The sequence below is a fragment of the Cariama cristata genome, unplaced genomic scaffold, assembly GCF_000690535.1.
Source record: "Cariama cristata isolate BGI_N322 unplaced genomic scaffold, ASM69053v1 scaffold20693, whole genome shotgun sequence".
Lineage (NCBI taxonomy): Eukaryota > Metazoa > Chordata > Aves > Cariamiformes > Cariamidae > Cariama > Cariama cristata.
The window spans coordinates 104,229-122,663 of record NW_009609304.1 but is presented as its reverse complement, the minus strand read 5'-3'; the positions used below and the strand labels follow the sequence as shown (position 1 = coordinate 122,663).

At 38.6% G+C, this 18,435-nt stretch overlaps 1 protein-coding gene across 1 annotated transcript in view; it reads right to left on the bottom strand.

Annotated features, from left to right (window-relative positions):
• DOCK3 (dedicator of cytokinesis 3) overlaps positions 1-18,435 on the bottom strand; it is a gene marked incomplete at its 3' end in the record, with an annotated part of 115,692 nt that overhangs the window by 17,839 nt on the left and 79,418 nt on the right. The window contains exons 13-21 of the mRNA XM_009697506.1: positions 18,093-18,264; positions 17,324-17,421; positions 15,217-15,300; positions 14,766-14,866; positions 13,503-13,584; positions 6,991-7,161; positions 3,186-3,378; positions 1,245-1,372; positions 121-267 (exon numbers count right to left, since the gene is read on the bottom strand). Of these exons, the coding sequence (XP_009695808.1) occupies positions 121-267; positions 1,245-1,372; positions 3,186-3,378; positions 6,991-7,161; positions 13,503-13,584; positions 14,766-14,866; positions 15,217-15,300; positions 17,324-17,421; positions 18,093-18,264 (1,176 nt within the window). The remainder of the gene's footprint in view (positions 1-120; positions 268-1,244; positions 1,373-3,185; positions 3,379-6,990; positions 7,162-13,502; positions 13,585-14,765; positions 14,867-15,216; positions 15,301-17,323; positions 17,422-18,092; positions 18,265-18,435) is intronic.

Genomic DNA, 18,435 nt, shown 5'->3' with positions numbered 1-18,435 from the left:
GAAAGAGGCAAAGCCCTGGGCATTCATGCAGCGGAGATGATAATGAGGTGCCGGGGGTGGTGAGGGACTGAACCAAAGGTTAGAGAAGCAGGAAATAGAAACTGATTGTTAGTTACTAACAGTGATTTCTGCTGTGCACTGCGGGCAACGCTGCCCTCTTACCGCCTCCTGAGACTGCGATTTACTCATGATTGTAAGCAGAGTTTGTAAAAGCACATCCAGGAGGCTCTCCACCATCATCTCAACCTCCTCCACGACATCTCCCTCCTACAGTAAGTGGTGAGCAAACAGACAGTTAGAAACCAGAGAGAACGGAACAGGCAAAGACAATTCTGCTGAGCCAGCCATACCACAAACTCGTTTTGAGAGCTCCAAAACAGAGGTTCAAAGAAGTACAATCAAATTCCTCATTGGTACCAGATACGGTTGTGATACCAGTGTGTCTGCGCACATCACCTTGTCAGTCTCTGATGGAAACATTCAGGGTCACAGTCATAAAGGCAAAACTATAATCAAAAGTCTGCATGCACTCTAGAATACAATGCGATCAAGTTGTGCTCAGGAACCTTATTCCATGGCAGTATTATTTTAACTTACTACCATGATACCTTTCATCTCATTCCTTTCACACAAAACCATAACTCGTAATTGGAAATACACATTGGTATGAATTATATTTAGCACCATGAGCTTCCTCCTTTAGAGTCAGGTGGGGAAACTTCACCACCCTACGTTTGTGAGCATTGCTTTAAATGATCAAGTTACCATCGGAGATCAAGAGTATTATGATCACCAAAGCTGGGTGTTTAAACTCACCAGCAATTTCCAGAAATAAGTGTGATTTCATTGATCGGATAATTTTAGAGTATTCTCTTAACATGAATCACAAAGTGCTAGTTACTGTCTCTTGCAGAACTACAAGTCCTAGAGCTGTGTAGAGCTTTTAAACTCCACTGACATCTAAGTTCTGGGCTTCAGTGAAGAAAATTAAACAGTGTCAAACCTGGTAAATGCGTATGCTTTTTTCCCCTCCTAACAGCAAGAACACTGTGTAATCAGAATGCCCTGAGTCACACACACAAACGCAGACCCTCATTTCAGATGTTCTCCTGCTGACAGAAAGTTAGCAGAGTTTCGTTTTTAAAAGGATCTTTGAAAAACCTATAGAAATCCCTCAGTCTTCATTTTACCAAATCAGTGGTGCAATTAAAAGAAAAAAAAAAATAAATCAAGCAGCAGATTACCAAAGAGCTGGTCTTGATGATGGAGAAGATACTACTGAGGATCCCAGAGCAGATAAGTAGCTCCTTCTGCTGTCGTAGGTGAAGGTGAATGTGGTGGAGAACTACAGGTAGCAGGATGCGTCTGGACTCTGAAAGAAGGAAAATCAGATCGTGGTTCTTCCAAAAGAGAATTAAATTTCAGCCATCCCAATCAGCAGCCTTTTGGTATCCAAACTAGCCTGCTGATATACAGCACATTTGATTAATTGGTGCAACTTCTACTGTACACTGCGCTGCTAAGAACTGCATCTAATGGATGAATAGTGCATCTAGTTTCAGAAATTCATCGGTATACATGATGTTCTCAATAGTGATTCAGCTTGGAAACAACACTTGTGAACTGATACTTTCTAATGTTGATTTCTTTTGTGCAAACCCTTCCTCACTTCATGTTGCTTTTCCAGCTCTATTGGCACAGCTAATTGAGCTTCTCCATGCCTCTTGGAAACTGGTTGATTCTTCTCTTTTAGCTGGCTTGCGAACCTTAATCTTATTAAAGAAGGGAGAACAGGTAGCAGCTGCAGAGAACAGTAGCCAAAACAGGGGCAGGGGGAGGGAAAAAAGTGGCAAGATGTCAGCAAATGGACTGATAGGAGAGAGAGAAGGAAAACAAGTCATCACTGTATGGCATGCAAGAAAAAGAGAATGTGTCTTCCTTTAACTGCAAGACCTGAAGAGCAGGTAGGGTGGGCAGCTTGGAAACTGAATTCATCTTCCCATGGGCAGACAGGACCTGGGAGAGATTGTTGACCTGTGAGTATTGGGTCATGCTTCCACAGGAAGGAATAGGATACGGGTCTACCATTTTGTTGGGTGGAAAATGTGGCACTTATACCGAAGCTTGCTTTCTGTTTTTTGACGCTGTAGTGAGATGACAATGATGCTATGCAGCAGCTAAAAGCATCATTAGTTGCCAATATCATTGTAAAGGAGAAATGAAGGTTAATGGGAAAGACTAAAACCCTGGACCCCTGTGGGTAAAGTTACACCTGGCTTTATTGAGAAGACAGACAGAAGAGGCGGGTTTTGCCCATGTACTGGCATCCACAAATATTTTTATCAATAGGTTCAAAACACTGTAATTAGATAAAATTCACTGCCCGTTTCACAGCCACCTTTTGACTAATGTACTAATTCTCTACACTTGTATTTTTTGAGATGAATTTCAAATTTAATAAAATATATGTTTATAAACAATTACAATGGATGGTTTAAACATGATTCTGTGGTGTTATCATTCTCACCTTGCACTGAGTAGAATAATTTGAGTGCACTAACTTGAGATCCTCACTGCAGGAAAGATAAGCTCAATGGTGCTTTTTATCTTCCACTATTGCCTTCATAACTTCTTTCATTCAGACCTTTATGTATGAAATAAACTCACAATCTTCAACCCTTCTTCATTCAATTAGTTCTTAAAGAATTCCTAGTATATTGAGCTAAAGAAATACTAAAGTTATAATGTAAAGATTAAACATACTTTAAAAGAACGTGGTGGGTTTCTCACATAACACTATCTCCCTGTTTCTCTTTCTCAGACAATAAACTTGCTGGAAAGGAGGTTATCTTCCTGTCCATGACAACAGTAGAAGAGTAATACAAAGTATCAAGAGAGACCTGGCAGTTTTAATAATTGACTTGATTTGTTAATGTACGTATTTTTATCAACCTGCAGTAACTACAATTTACGCATGACGGATTTATAAAAATTTTCTACCATAGGGAAACTTACAAAGTACCCGCAGTGAATGTATGTAACAATGATGCCGCCAAGATAAATAATTACGAAGATTACTGGAATTCACCAATGAATTGTTTGCAACAAAGCAACCCCAAAATAAATGTAATGTGTTCCTACTCTTAGTTAGCAGCAAGACTTAGCCTCGGATAGTGCTATCTTACCTGAGAAAGAGAAAAGGCGGCTGTCAACAGTGCGTGCAATCGATTGTAGCTTCACAACGTCCATTGACTGCCCAATGTGTACTGTACTGGGCATGCTGCCCAGAGTACCCCTCACAAACTCTGCCACTTCCTGCACAGTGAACATCTGCAACAGCTCATCAAAGATAGCGGGGAAGGAGTTCAGCAAAGCAGCCTGAAAAAAGCAAAGGAAGAAGCTGAGAATTTTGAATTCTGTAACAGCAGCTAAATGCAGTGAGATAGAAACAACACTGAAAGTGAATTAAGGGTCTGCAAAAAGCTACTAAACATTGCACTATGGCTGCTGTTAATGTTTTGCAATACCTGAGGCTCACAGTGAACAAATCACACGTAGTATATAAAAATCAAGCGCTGCTGCAATACTAAGTCTTAAGGTATGTTGAGCACATATGCACTGCAGAGCTTCAAAAGGCTGTATTTTAGGACACAGCTTATAAAACAGAAAAAAATTGAGGTACCAGAGAACAGAAAATAGTCCATCTTTGTGGATTAACTTTTTTCAATAAATGTAAAACTTGCTTCTGATTAGAGTGTTCCATACCAATTTCTTGTACTGAGCAACTACCTAAGACAGTTAAAACTCCTCAGGAAATATTCTGAGGTAAAGAACATGTTGACAGACCCTTAACCATAGCAGCACTGTCATGTGACATCGCAACATTTCTGCAACAGAGGTGGAGTGCAATTCCATGTGAGAGGCATCACATCATGCAAGTAAGTGTGCACGTGACTCTTGCAATGATGGATATTTCCAGTAAGCTGGAGCTATCCTTGAACGTGTTTCTTAAAGTGCAGAAACAGCATCAGCACAACAACAAAAAAATCAAACTCTTCCTCTCTTATTTCAGACTTTTTCAATTAATGTCTTTGTAACAGTAGAAAATTCCATGCATCGCCCTATCCTCACGTTCCACAGACTTGGTGTCACACCTAACAACTGCCACACACCTCTAATGTTTTAAAATTCGTCTCTTTCTTCCTCTACATCCTACCCAAGGTCCATACCTGTCTCCTCATTATAACTACTTCAACTCCTAGACGGCTGCTTTCTTGAACTGCTGCACAGCCTGGTTTGGATTCAGCTGCCTTGCCCCCACCCACCCGTGCACGCTGCCCCTCCTGCTGTTTCCACCTCCCTTGTCTGAAGCTCTCCACACAAATCACACTGATTTCCTGCAAAAGTTCAAATTTACCAAACTTCGTTGCAGATCTCTGTTCAGCTTTGCCCTTCCACAGTCTCACCACTTATCAGTATTTTCTTCTATTCTACAAGTTTTCCTTTTCCTCACAGATTTTGTTGTTTTTTCATTGCATAAACATTTCTGTACCTCTCCCATGCTGGCTCTGACACTTGGCACGCCTCTCCTAATCCCATATAACATACAGCTTCCTTCTTTGCCAAGTCTTTCCTCAAAGTATCTTTTCCTTCAAAAATCTATTCAATAGTCTTTGAGCAAAGTCTAAGTTATTTTTACAACTAACATTGTAGAGCTCATTATTCTGAATATAAATTTACCTCTTTCTTCTTCGTGCTCGTTATCTCTCTCAACATCTTGTTTTGTTACAATCAATTCAGATTACACAAAACCCCACATAGCCTCCTGGGTGTTGTCACCTATTTGTTGCTACGTACATACAATGAACTAACAAAATAAACAAATATGAATCATTTAAATAGCTCGTGGTTCTCTTGGAAGGCTCTAACAGCCACAAATCCAGTCATCATCTTTATCTTTGAGATAATACAAGTGAAAGTACAATATTGGCCCAACAAATCCTTACAGGAGTTTTCCTAAACGTATTTCTAACTAGCACTATAAAGCAGAAGGATTTCTGTGGTGATTTAGGATATCCGGTAGCAATCTGAGGATATGCATGGGATCTCTTCAGGAAGCTTGGGAGCCGTCCTGAGGAACAGCTACATCGTTTCATCAGTTCCTTGAAGGGCCCTTTTTTGTACAACACCCTAAAATATGCTGGAACATTACTCATGTCAGACTAATTGCCTGGAAGGAAGGACATAATCAGTTTTAATCTCATTGCTGGAAAGAACTATATTGAGATCTCTCTAATATCCTGGCTAAGAGGACAAGTGTGAAGATTATGTTTGCTAGGGCCTGAAGTATTTCTGTAGATATTTAACAGTTGTCCACATTTACAGAACTAGTACATAAATCTCCTTGGTTCTCTTGCACAATTTGACACATATAATCTTGTATACACCCTCGGTCCTGTCTTTTCAGTGTGTGGATGCCATAAGCTGTTCCATTAATTACTGAAGTATTCCACATTTCCTAGTTTTAAAGTACCAGCCACTTAAACATTAAAATCCAGTTTATATGCAGGAAAAGAGGGTTTGGGGTAGGGAAAAGGGATTAATTGGGAACATCCATGATGAAATACTTGTGCAGTTCTGGGGATCATTACTTACAGAATTAAATGACGGCCTTGAAGTACCACCACATTTTTGTGGGGCACATGTCCCAGCTCCGCTCGCCTGCCCTCCAGGCTGAGGCGCCTATGGGGCAATTGGGATCAAGGGGCAACATAGTGGCAAGGGGGAAACAAAAAGTAAACTTTTCAAAGATTAAACAAGGACAGGCTTTACAAAATACAAAAGTCCAAAGAAATACCATAGTGAGAGAAAGGAGAAAAAAAAAATTAAACAGAGAGACGAAGAGAAAAAGGGAAAACAACCCCATCCTCAAATCTGGTCTCCCTCTGTATTTGTGACAAACACAACTGAAAAACAAAGCACCCTAAACAGTCTGCATTCATAAGACGCTGTTTCCACTCACTGTCACTTCGCCTGCAAAATTCTGTGTGCTGATTTCTCATGTTCCTGGCTTGTCTTATTATACCCACTAATGGGTGATTAAATAGAAGATTGGAGCAGCTGTTCTCAAAATCTTTCAGAGCAGCTTCTTAAGAAAGAGATCACATTGCTGGCAGCTTCCCTAACCAGTGGAGTCACTTTTTGTGGCAGCATTCACAGCAACTGCTTCTTTGGCAAACTACAGTAGGTGTTCAAAACATCCGTAAGTAGTACATTAGTGGTTACAAATCACATTACCAGGAAGTTCTAGGTGGTCCATTTTGACATTCTCTGAGCTGAGACACACACAACACATTTGACATTACTATTTGAAACTTTTAAATACATAAGTCTAATTTAGTACAGTGCTCTTTAAAATACAAAACAAAACTTAGCCGCATCCTTACTCACTTTGAGTAGTATCTTAAGCCCGCATGAAGTCTTCATGAAGTCATCTGGGCCATATTCAAAATAATGTATTAAATGTGAGTGTGGGTATCACAGTATGCTTGCAGTCAGGCTGCATATGATTCTGAGCGTAATTTTAGAGTATGCTTATCTGACTGAACTTCTCTAGTGTGATGTTGCTATGACCCTAGGTATTGTCTTCAGCTACTGCAATTAAGGACTTAAAATTTCTTGAGGCTAACTGTAAGACACATGAATGAGAGACTTGAAAATGCAGTTTACTTTTGTGAAGAGCAAAAACCGTATTCTCATGTGACAAGTCACTTTCCTCTTGAGGGTCCACAGTTCAGCTCACCTGTATCTTTGAAGTGGTGCAAAGCTATTAATAACATCAATTGGCTACATTGCTTTCCAGTATTATCAGCTTGTCAGAGGGGGGAAACTCTACTAACCTGCATTTAATCGTCACATGCCCATATATACTACCTGTGTAGAAAATAGCTGCCCTTTGGTTTGCCAGTTAAAGTGTAGAAAATAGCAAACCTGTGTGAAGATGAGAGTCTCAGAGCTCCTGCTGTCCAAGCTGAGCACAAATCTGATGGACTGGAAAAGCTCCTGGATACTGGAGCGGAACTGTTCCTCCTCCATTCCACAAGTAGCTCTGGAGTAAAGGATCCGAGATTGGACAATGAACTTGAAAAGATATTCCAAGGCCTTAAGGAGCAGGAGAGGAATGAGATTAAGACAGAGAAAAAGAGAGAAAGAAAAATAAAGGAGCTTTAAAGAGAACCAGGAAAGATTCTAGGTGCATAACAACTAAATTCTTCAGCTTTAGAAAGAAGAAAGAAAACCAGGTTTTGTAAGTTATATAATTCAGTTAAGGAAGAGCTATGCATAGGCAAGTACCCATCCCGAGCCAATAATCTTTGTTACTAGGATGCCCCACTAACAAAAAAAGTATGCATTTAAGTCCAATAGACAAATTTGAGTTACATAATTTGAGGAAAATCTCAGTGAAGATAAAAGACTTCTAGTTTTCTCAGGACTTGGCACAACATCTGTAAGTGTCTGAAGAACCTATTCTCCTGTTTTCACTCAAATTTTACCTTTAATTACTTGAGTTAGCTAATCTAGATTAAGATAAATAGACTGTCAGTGGAACAGAAGAAGGGTTACCCGGAAAAAGGAGAACCTACTTTTCAATATGAACACAACAGCAAGGTTCAACTTTATTTCTGGCAGCTACATGTACAAACAGAAATAAATGCAGATGCAGAAACAGAAGACGACAAGGGCAGCACGTGAAGCCCTCTGGCAGCCCGTAACAGTAGCAAGCAGCAGTACTGTAGTGAGGATCTTTTTACTTCGAGCTATGGTAAGTTAAAGTGTCTTTCTTTTATCGTCACACATGAAACTTGGAGAGCACCCAGCAGAGGGAGAATAACCTGCACAGAAGATGGCATTTAACACCGTTACACAAAGTGTGATAGATGCTGCAGTCCTGAAGGACTGGTAAATTGGTGCTTTTTGTAGTAGAATGCTAATTTGCTCTATGCTGTGTCTCGATTAAACCTCAATCTGCAACCTGAACACCTTAAACTAAAATTTTGTCAATGGCATTATTCAGAACTCCATTTATTTGGCAGCAGTGTCAATGAAGAAAAAGACATTGTTCTACACAGCCTTTAACAAGCTTACCAATCTATCAAAAGTTCTCACAAACACTAATATAGCAATGTAATATGCCACACAGCAACAAGGCCTGTTTGATCATTTGGTGTACACAACTGTCAACACCGAAATGTACTAAGTATCGGTGACATTTAGACTTCACTCCTTCCCCTCCCCCTTAGTGCTTAACATGATACACCATTAAAGCAGGATTAAGGGAAGACATGATGCATAGTTTGAGGATATCCTCAAAATTCAGTGCAGGAAACAGTCTGGAGCTTCAGTAATCATAGTCTATACAGAAACATTAGTAATATTCCACTGTATTCGCTGGAAAGTATTCTTGTCTTGCTTCATTGTTTGAAAACCGAAGTTAATTCAAATACAAATTCTGCCCTCATCAGGTATTTTTGCATCCATAAGATGCCCCTCATTGAACCACCACGCTATATGCACAAATATGCAATGTTATGTTGTAAGCTTTAGGACAGAGAATGGGAATGTGAAATTCCTCAAAGTCATCATGGATTTCAAAATGCCACTGATACATACAGTCTTTTATTTTTCCAGGAATGATGGCAACTTTGGTAATTTGGCAGTATGTTGTTTATACTTCGTACTAAAACATCTCCCAGTGAAGCTTCCTTACATCCAAGAACTTCATCAGGAAATAACACTTTATATTTCTGGACATTTTCCAGACAAAGGTCAGTTGGTTCACGAGTCAGCTCTTTAAGGTCAGCATCTCTGCTGCTAACACCAAATACAGCAAGTCAAGTGCTCGTACAAGCTGTTTTATAGGTTTCATATAGACAACCTTAATTCTAATGTGAAAGCTCATACGTTTAATGCGAAGATTATGTTCCACAATGAATCAGAGGATTTACATACAAAATTCTGTAATTCTCTGTTGAAAGCGAAATGGCAGGCTTTCCGAGACACTCCACACCCTTACCACAGACAACCTAAACTGTTGCCCAGAACGAACCCACAAGGGCAGGTAACTGAAGAGTTTGGTGTGTTTGCAGACACATGGTTCAGATGATAAAAACACAAACCAGGTCTTGTTAGCACAAATCAGCATTTGGACTAACTTTGACTCTTGCTACTTACAAAATCACAGATACGATGCACATACGTGCCTAAAGACATAGGCGTGCACTGAAATAAAATACAAGCCTTCTGTTATGTGTGGCATGATATAAAAAATCAGTATCAAATTAAAGTAAGTTTCTTAAAAACATAGCCTGTATGCATTTTCACATGATAGGTGAGCGCACACCACTCACCTGTGACCAGCAACCTAAAGGTCGTACTCATTTCCTCTCAACCAAACAATCCCTAATTTCTACCAGTGGTACTCCAGGAGAGACGAGAAAAAGGAGTAAGAAATGTAGATATAGACAGTGCATCTCAAAGAACTCCCACTTACTAACAAGTAACCGTCCTTTCTTCGTTGAATGACTGTCCATATACATGTTCACTCTGTGAATATAGGAACAGCACATCTCAACTTGCACAGATTACCTAGTGGTTGGTTGCAATGTCCCAGGACAATTAAAACCAGAAGACCACTATGAGAAAAGCAGCATCAGTTAGAAGCTTCTGTGGTAACAGAGGTAAAAAAGTGGATAAATTTCTGTGGTTATTCTGCAGGTCTAATGGATAAAGAGACTCCTCAGAGACATGAGTGTCACTTGAGCCTTCAGGGATTATGCTCAGACACTGTTTGACGGTTTTACTGTAGCACATTCATAAATCCAGTGGACAGTCTTGGGCACAATACAGCTGCGTGTCTGGACTCATCTGCTGTAGAGATGAAGAGTCGTTCAATTCAAACAAAAGGCAAACCATAACTGATGCTCAGAGTATGAATAGATGACTCAACCTTGTATGGAGGTGCTTTAAGAAAAAGTACAGATTAATTTCCTTACTCAAGAAACCCAAAGATTAATTTAGGAAAGAATCTGGAGTATGTAGAATGGGTAACCTTATCATAAGCACAGTGTATGTAAAGAGGATTAGCTCTGAAGGTCTGAATCTCTTTCACTGTCCTAACCAAAATGAGTAAAAGCCATTTTCAGTAGTATCTGAGTATCCATTTCACCCTTCAAGAGCAGCTAGCAAACTTCTTCCTGCTACTGTCAATGTGTTTTTTCCAGAGAATAGAGTATGTGCTTCAAGTACAAGAAGCATCTACTATGCAGTTTAAGGAAAAAAGTGTGAAGGTTCAAGCAAAGGTACCACTTTGAGACTTGCGAGAACAGATAAAAGACCTAGGGCAAAGTTCAAGGCATCAGCAATAAAAGAAGGAGCAAGTCCCAGAAACAGGTTGACCAGGGTGGAACTATTATAATTACATCAACTTCCTGGTATTCTTAGAAAAAGCAAGACTGTAGAAAATATAAATCACGAAATAAGGTAATTGAGGTAATTGAATGAGGTAATTAATAAGCCTAGAGACAGTCTGGTCTTAAAAGAAACAGACTGACTTTTCTTTTTTAAATTCAGGGTGGAAAATACAATTTGAAGGAGTCCCCAGTCTCAAAAGGCAGGCCAAGAATGTAATTCCAAACCTCCCATTCACTAGCTCCCTGGCTGGCATGGCTCAGAAATATGTTCAGGGTTTTGAAGAAATCACCTGGGAAGACTGACCCCTTCCGTATCACTGATTCATGTAAAGCCCTGTAGTAATGGTAGGCAGTACCTCAAAGTCTCTAAAAAAAGTTTGACGCATGTTCTGTGTGGTTCAGCTCCAGAACACTGATACAAAGACGTGACTTCCTGAGGAAGAAAAGGTCTTGCTTTTTCAGTGGGTTCCTCAATCTAGGCAAAGCTCACCTGTGATTCTACTGTTGGAAGATAACTGAAGCTGAAAGGGCATCTCCCAGAGACACTTCCTAAGTTTTGCCATGACTAGCAGGGAAAGTAAAACTGTCTGTGGAACCATACATGGACACTTCGTTACAGAATTCTCCAGGGAGGCACAGGCAGCTGCATCTGGATGCAGCTTACGTGGAGCTTGTTATAGGGCATAATAAAGGAACATGATGCCATGTCTTCTAGCACAGGTAGAGACGTCCTTTCACTTATAGTTCCTCCAGGTTTCATAGAAATTTTTTGAGAATCAAGAGTAGTCCTGAGGGAGGTAAGTAATTTTAGAAATAGTCTAGAGCATTGCTTCCTAATGCCAAGGTCGAAAATCAGAATCCTATGAGAAGTCTGCATATCCATCATGAATGTACATGGGCAGTCAAGAGCCAAAAAAGAGCACAGAGATACTTCAAAACCCTGCTTTAGGGTACAATGTTTAACAGCTAATTCAGAGAAAAAGGGATAGAGAGCTATCCTGTTTTCTCTGTTGAAGAACTACTAATGCAAAGAACATAGTGAAGACATCCAAGACCACAGAAATTCCCAACAGTAGAATATAGTACTAGTAATGACACATTAGCAATGATAACAGTTTTGGTACAAACTTGGTCCAAGTGCCTGAAATAATATCTGGAAACAAAGAAGGAAATCAATCAATTCCGTGTAATGGAAGAAGATAAAGACCTTTATTTGGGCCTCCAAGATATATCTGCAAAGGCAACTGTCTGAATAAGATGTGACAGCAATGTGAGTGGTAGAGGATGCACTGTTAGGTCTGCAGAAATTCTGGTGGTCATTGCAACTCCTGTGCTTGGAAAGGCTTGGGCTGTCAGGGCTTCAAACTGACCTCACTCACGGAGGGAACAGCTACTCTCTACGCAAGCACTTGAGATTCCCACTATGCAAAGAGCTGCCTTGGAATCCTTCAAAGAATGTCCCTTATTCCCAAACAGTAGGCTGAATATCTGAGCTTCTGAAAGACATTCCAGCATTCATATTTTTAGTATTTCTGAAGAGGACTACTATGAGGTTCAAAAAAGGCAGATCACATAGGGACAATATCATACATCTCTATTTGCTGCATTGCATATAGCACTAATGAGTGCTTTGAGAGGGAAGAAAAACCTCCTAAAAGTCATTCCAGCTAGAGATCTTCCTCTCATCTCATAATTTTAATAGGTTTCTTTGTAATTAAAAAAAAAGGAAGGATAAGGATGGAAACAAAAAGAATGAGAAAGCTGATAATTTCTTGAAAAGACATCTTTGCCCCATTTTTACCATTCCTTATGATTCTCTGGTCAAAAAGTATCACAAAGAAGTTGTTTCTAAGTATTTAAATATCCACAAAAGACAAAGTAAACACTGGTATAATGCCCTTGTAAATACCAGGGTATAATCTTAAGACGACATCTTGAAAGCTAGTTGACTGTGTTGATGTCATAGCATTCAAATGGAACAACAATTCTCAAAAAATAAAAACTACTTCCTCAAAAAGAGGAAGACTAGACTACAGGAGGCAAAACAAAGAACAAAAATATCACAAGAAGAAAGAAAAAGCCATAATGAAGTCAAACATATGCCAAGACACAAGCATTAATACATTTACAAGGAACAACCTCTGACTTTCCCAAACAGTTGCCAGAAATTAAAGGAGTAGTATATCTATGTGTGTGTGCTTCACCTGTGAGATGCTTCACCTATTTGTACTGACATGAAAAAGGGAGAAAAAGAAAGTGCTAATCTCTGCCACTGCTACTAGTTCTAAAAGTGCCCATACTCAAATGTTTGGACATAAGCCTACTCAGAGTAAGATACAGATGGACATTCACTCAAAGAAAAATATCTTCCTGCAAATTTTCGAATCTTGTATTTATGTACTTGACACGTTATCTTTCTGTTTTACAATTATACATGGTAAAACTAATATTTATTCTCTGATTTCCCTGTAACAGCACTAAAAATATTCGCTTTGTTTCACACACCATTAGAAAGTTGTGCCTTTCTGCGAGCTCATACTCCCATCACGGAACTGTGTTCAGGTCCTGTGCAATGACAGTTGTTAGAACTTCCATCCAGTTAAAGGCTCATTTATCTGCTGCTTAAAATACTCCCGAACTTCAACCAGTAATACACTGAAGCTGTGTCACATCCAGAAATGAGAAGCCTATCTTTGATCCACAGCACCTGTGCCTAATACATTTAAAATAAGTGCAAGGTGCAGACCACATACATAAATGGCCAGTGCATATACACTCCATGTAAGTCCTACTGAAGTTCTCCATAGGGTTTCAAAAGGACTTAAGGATACATAGTTCTTCCATTTTTTTTCTGCAAAAGAGGGACTCTCCCCCTAAAATTAAAATTTTGGCAAAATACTAAGGAAAAAAAAAATTCTGGTTAAACAAATAAGAAGTCAGTGCCAGAATACCCTTGATTTTATTTACAGCTTCCCCGGCCCTTTTGCAGTCACAGATGGAACTGCCACACAAACACTTCTATTGAATACATACTCTCATTGCTTCCTGGATGTGGTCTTGGCGTACAAGCTCAGCTGAACGGTCCATGTACCACTTCAAACATCGGATCAGTTCTCTAAATGTAACAAACAGTGAAAAGAAGAGGAACCTTCAGCACTATTTTAAAATTAGTCAGGCAACAAACATTTTGGGTTTAGGGAGAAACCTATAAAATAGTCTCATTTCACTCCATTTCAGTGGTCAAGTGGTCAGCTATAGCTCTCCTAGCTACTGAATTTACATAATATATGTGTTTATTTAAGTTTCAAAACCAGAAAATAATTTCTTCTCTCTAATTGACTTAGACCATGAGGAACAGTAAGAGAACATTAAAAAGATGTTATTAAAGAGATGGCTTTGATAAAGGCTTGCAAATAATTCTAAAATCAAAACAGACTTTTTTTTTTCAAAATAAGAAATTCCAGATCTCCTCTAAGTAAAAAGCTTATAGAAACCAAGACCACAAAGAAAATACATGCACCTATTTTCCTAGGTACACAATACCATTTGGACTAACTTTAAGAGTTGTATTAAAAATACGTTTTATTTCAGACATCAGACTACCAAAAAGCATTTGTTTTGTCTGAAAGAGGTGATAATTAACACAAAGCAGAACACCTTTTTACCCTCTGAACATTACTATGCCTTCTAGTGGTGTATAGTATCTCCAGTTTTTTTACCTGCCATTCACAGAATCTTTTATTTATTTATTTACACTAAAATGTGAAGGGCTTAAAACAATCAAAACAAATTTTAAGCTGTTTTTAATAGTTTATTGTGGCCAAAGATAGAATATGCTCAAATATACAAAGGAAGTGGTCTAAAATAAAACAACACCCTGAATAACTGTTACTGCTTTCAAAAATCTGTCTTATTCTCTGATGCAAAACTCAAAAAAGAATACTAGAAAATAAGGCAGAATCTTCAAAGTGATACTAAAAATTAAGTTTCTGATCTACTGAAATTATACATTTACTGTAATCAAACAAGCTGGCGAGTGATAGTGTCTCTTCAGTTAAAAAAAAAAAGAAATAAAGATTTGCCAGTTCAGAAAGGCACAATAAATTCCAAAGTCTGCTCATTCTTAGCAACAGGTCACATTTGGCAGCTTTTCTCTATATCTATGCTGGAAAACTTTCATCTGAGTAGTTCTACTTTTGAAAATCGCTGCTAACATGAATGTTATGATTCTGATGGTGACATCATTCAAAAGCTTGCTAATACCATCTCTTGAAGTGATGGATAAACAAAACCTACTTGTAAGCCAGTGCTCCTGCGAAGTGCTTCTGAATGTAAGTGTCCATCACAGGTCGAAAATGAAAATACTTGCTGTCACGCAGCAGATTTATGATGAATACCTGCGGGAGATGAAAAAGTGAACGCATACTAAAGGAAATTGCACATTGTTGCTAGGTTTCTATAAACAAGTTACACAAGCTAAGGAACAATGAAATACATGAGTTTCTTTAAACAGTCAGTACTTGTGTTATTAGATGTTACTGTTTGCTTCTCCCAAGTGACAGCAAATATTGCTGTCCTCAGATCGGTTGAGGCTATCTTGCCCTCCTCACCCAAGATTATTACAGAAAAAAAAAGGCTGGATCCAGCCGAAGATTTCATTTTTCATGGAAGTAAAATACTAGCACCATGACAATAAGAAATTTAAAACTCATTGACCATGAGATAAAGTAACAATGCAGCAACTTACCAAAGACTGAAAGACCAACAGACCATACTTTTCTGTGTTGTCATCCAAAACTACAAACAACGTGTCAAGAATATCTTGTAGGAACTAAGATGACAGGAATAAAGGAAGAATTTCAAATTCAATTGTATTCAAAAGAAGGTTATTTCCCCCCTGCTTTAACTATTTCATACATGTTGATATCTTTGTGAAACAATTGCCAAGGACAAACCACTTCAGGTTCATCCATATGATGCAAAAGATTTTCATTTGTTTTCACTAAGAATTTTTCTCTTTACAAGCAGTGATTCTAAACAAAAATGACAGAAAACCAAGAAGTATGTACCACGTGCCTGATTTATAAATATAACTGAGTGTTCCTTTCACTGCAAGCTAAAAGTGCTGCCTAAGAACAGTGGCAAAACAACTGATTTTCATCGTCGTATCATTAGAGTGTATCAGATACTGTTTGTCATCAAATTTAAGACTTGGAAGCAGATTAACTGGTGCTCCAAATTACATTTAATATTGAAAACTTTTGTTATGTGACAGCAAGCAAAGCCTTTATAACAAGCATTAATTGGGTCAAGTTACATACTGCCAATTGTTTCTTTCATCTGCAACATTGCAGCTTACTGAATGCTGATAATTCAGTGGTTTTCTTTCCTGAAAGCACAGTCCTCAGAAAGGACAACTGTGAAGAAGAATGCTGAAGATGAAGTCAATTGTACATTCTCTCATGATTTTTTAATCTATTCTAATTAAATTTCTGATGTGGAAAACAAGAAATAAAATGTAACAATTTATGAAGTCTCTGAAAGGGTAATTTTTTTTTTCTGAATTACTGCATGCTGTTCTTCATATCCCAACGCCACACGGCAGCTGATTTAGGAAGGGAATCAATTACTTCTCCCCTTAGAACAATTTAATCCATATCTTTTTATGCTTTTCTCTATAAAAACCAGATACTTGTAGTGCCCTGCAAACAAAGTGTACAAAACATGACATTCTTGAAGAATTCCAATACAAATATGGTATTGTCCTCTTCTGTCGCCATTAAAAAGTTACCATGAAGATTAACATTCAAGATACGGCAACATTCAAATGAGTTACAGTGAAGTGGTTTAATCATAAACTACTAATTAAGTGATGGGATTTCTCTTTGGTTTCTTCTCTTTGGTTGTTTGCTGTTACAAATTATCTCCTTTTACTTCTACATTTACAGAATTTAATTCTAGGGAGCATTCTCAGCATACCTAAATTATCAGGGAGATATCTGGAATGCACTTTTTTTTTTCTCAAACCACAAGTATTGAAATGCATTTTCAAGTTCCTTTCACCTAAGAAAGTTCAGGTCACACAAAGGATTGGCATGTAGAGCAGCAGTGGCTACAAAACATGATGAAATTATGAGACAGAAGATAGATTACTGATAGGTTAGACACGCTAGAGAGCAACTGCTGCTCTAGGCAACAGCTCCACTTCACAGTGCTGAGACAGGAAAAGGGGTTTGCAGGATGGTTCACTGGCCATTGAGCGAAACTTATCTTTCAAGGTTTCTCATTTCTTTCTCCTCTACACAGACGTTTGGAACATATTTGCAAAATAGAAATATAAATCAACTCTACTAGCTGTTTGAAAAGGCCAAGTTTTCCAAGTCAGCTGTTTTCTTCACTTTAGAAATGACCAACCACACTTCGGCAATTTCAGAGAACGTCCTTTAGAAAACACTATTGGAACACAGTATTTTCTAAAGTAGTTCTAACATAGTTTGCACAGAATATCACTACTAGTAGATATGTCTACATCAACAAGCAGCGTGGATCACCAGGAGCAGGCCTGCAGAGTGGAACAATTGGTGCTGAGGACTTGATACTCGCAGCACATGTAGGTGAGGGAATTTTACTATTGACCAGCTCTATTTTGATCCCAAGGACTAACTATCATTTAACTGTTGGAGTCTATCTTCCTGTTCGGTTTCATGTCAAAATAAAATCCCAATTCATGCACTCTGAGAATTCACAGCGTGAATCAAAAAGTACAATAAGAGGGAACAATTCAAAAGTGCACTGCAGGTCTGAATTCCCTTGCTACCACAGATACATCCAAAGACTGTTATTTCATGTAGTACCTTAACAATTTCCTCGCCACTGACATGTCTCAGTCTTCCTAGAATATCCATCACACGATCTGGGTAAGCTTTCCATTTCAGTAGGGCAAGCAAATCCACTGCAGAACAGTGAGGGAAAAAGCTAGAATCCATATGCAGAGGGAAGACGGCAACCCCAGACCAACCAGAGATTTATTACAAGTTACACTTCTGCTCTTGTTGCACTTCACACTTCTTGGAAAAAAATACATAAATAAGGGAAAGCAAAAAGCAAAATACAGAGGAAATGCAATACTACTAACAAAGAAATGAATGGAGGAATGGTAAGGTGCTTTAAAAAGAGTAAAGACTGCATTTTTCCCCATGTGACTTGACATCACACTGTGGACAATCCACTTTCGTCTTTCAAAGCCTCAGGGACGTTGCTGTAACAAAATTTTCTTAGTAACTCTGTAAAAGCCAAACAAACTTTGGATCGTGTAGAAGTGCTAACACTGAATTTTTTGTTCTTCAATCATTTAATGAAAATTAACTTTGCTTTAACATATTACCCTTCTCTTGCCGTTACAGTAATGTCTGTAATTTCTCTGCCATCTGTCAGTATCCTTATTTCCTCAAAAAAACAGTTTCCGCTCATTTCAATAGTGTTAGTAAAAAAAAAAACCAACGTATAATGAAATTATAACAAAGAAGTATTTTAGTAAAATAAACAGACCACAAGTATACCGATCTGATTCTCTTTTTCATAATCCCTGTTGCCTTGGGCAATTTTGAAGGATCAGCTACTTACCATTCTGGGTCAGTTTGGTAGAAGAAAGCTGTGTGGAGACTGAAAAGGTCTCTTTGGTGCTGCGCTGGAAAATGAGGCTGGAAGGGATGTTGGGGCAACCATTGTAGTCCTCTTTGCAGCAAGGCAGCCCCAGGTACAGTGCGTGATTGTTAAATGTGCTGTTCTCATCACACTGCAGGTATAGAACAAGAAATGGAATTCTATCTAGTCTGTCTCATTCCACATATTCACACCTTGACAGCAACTGCTTCACAGTACTTTATTCATCTTTTGGGTGCACAAAAACACTTCTAAGAAAACGCTGTGCTTACTGCCTTTGGGGCCTGTACATACACAAACCAGA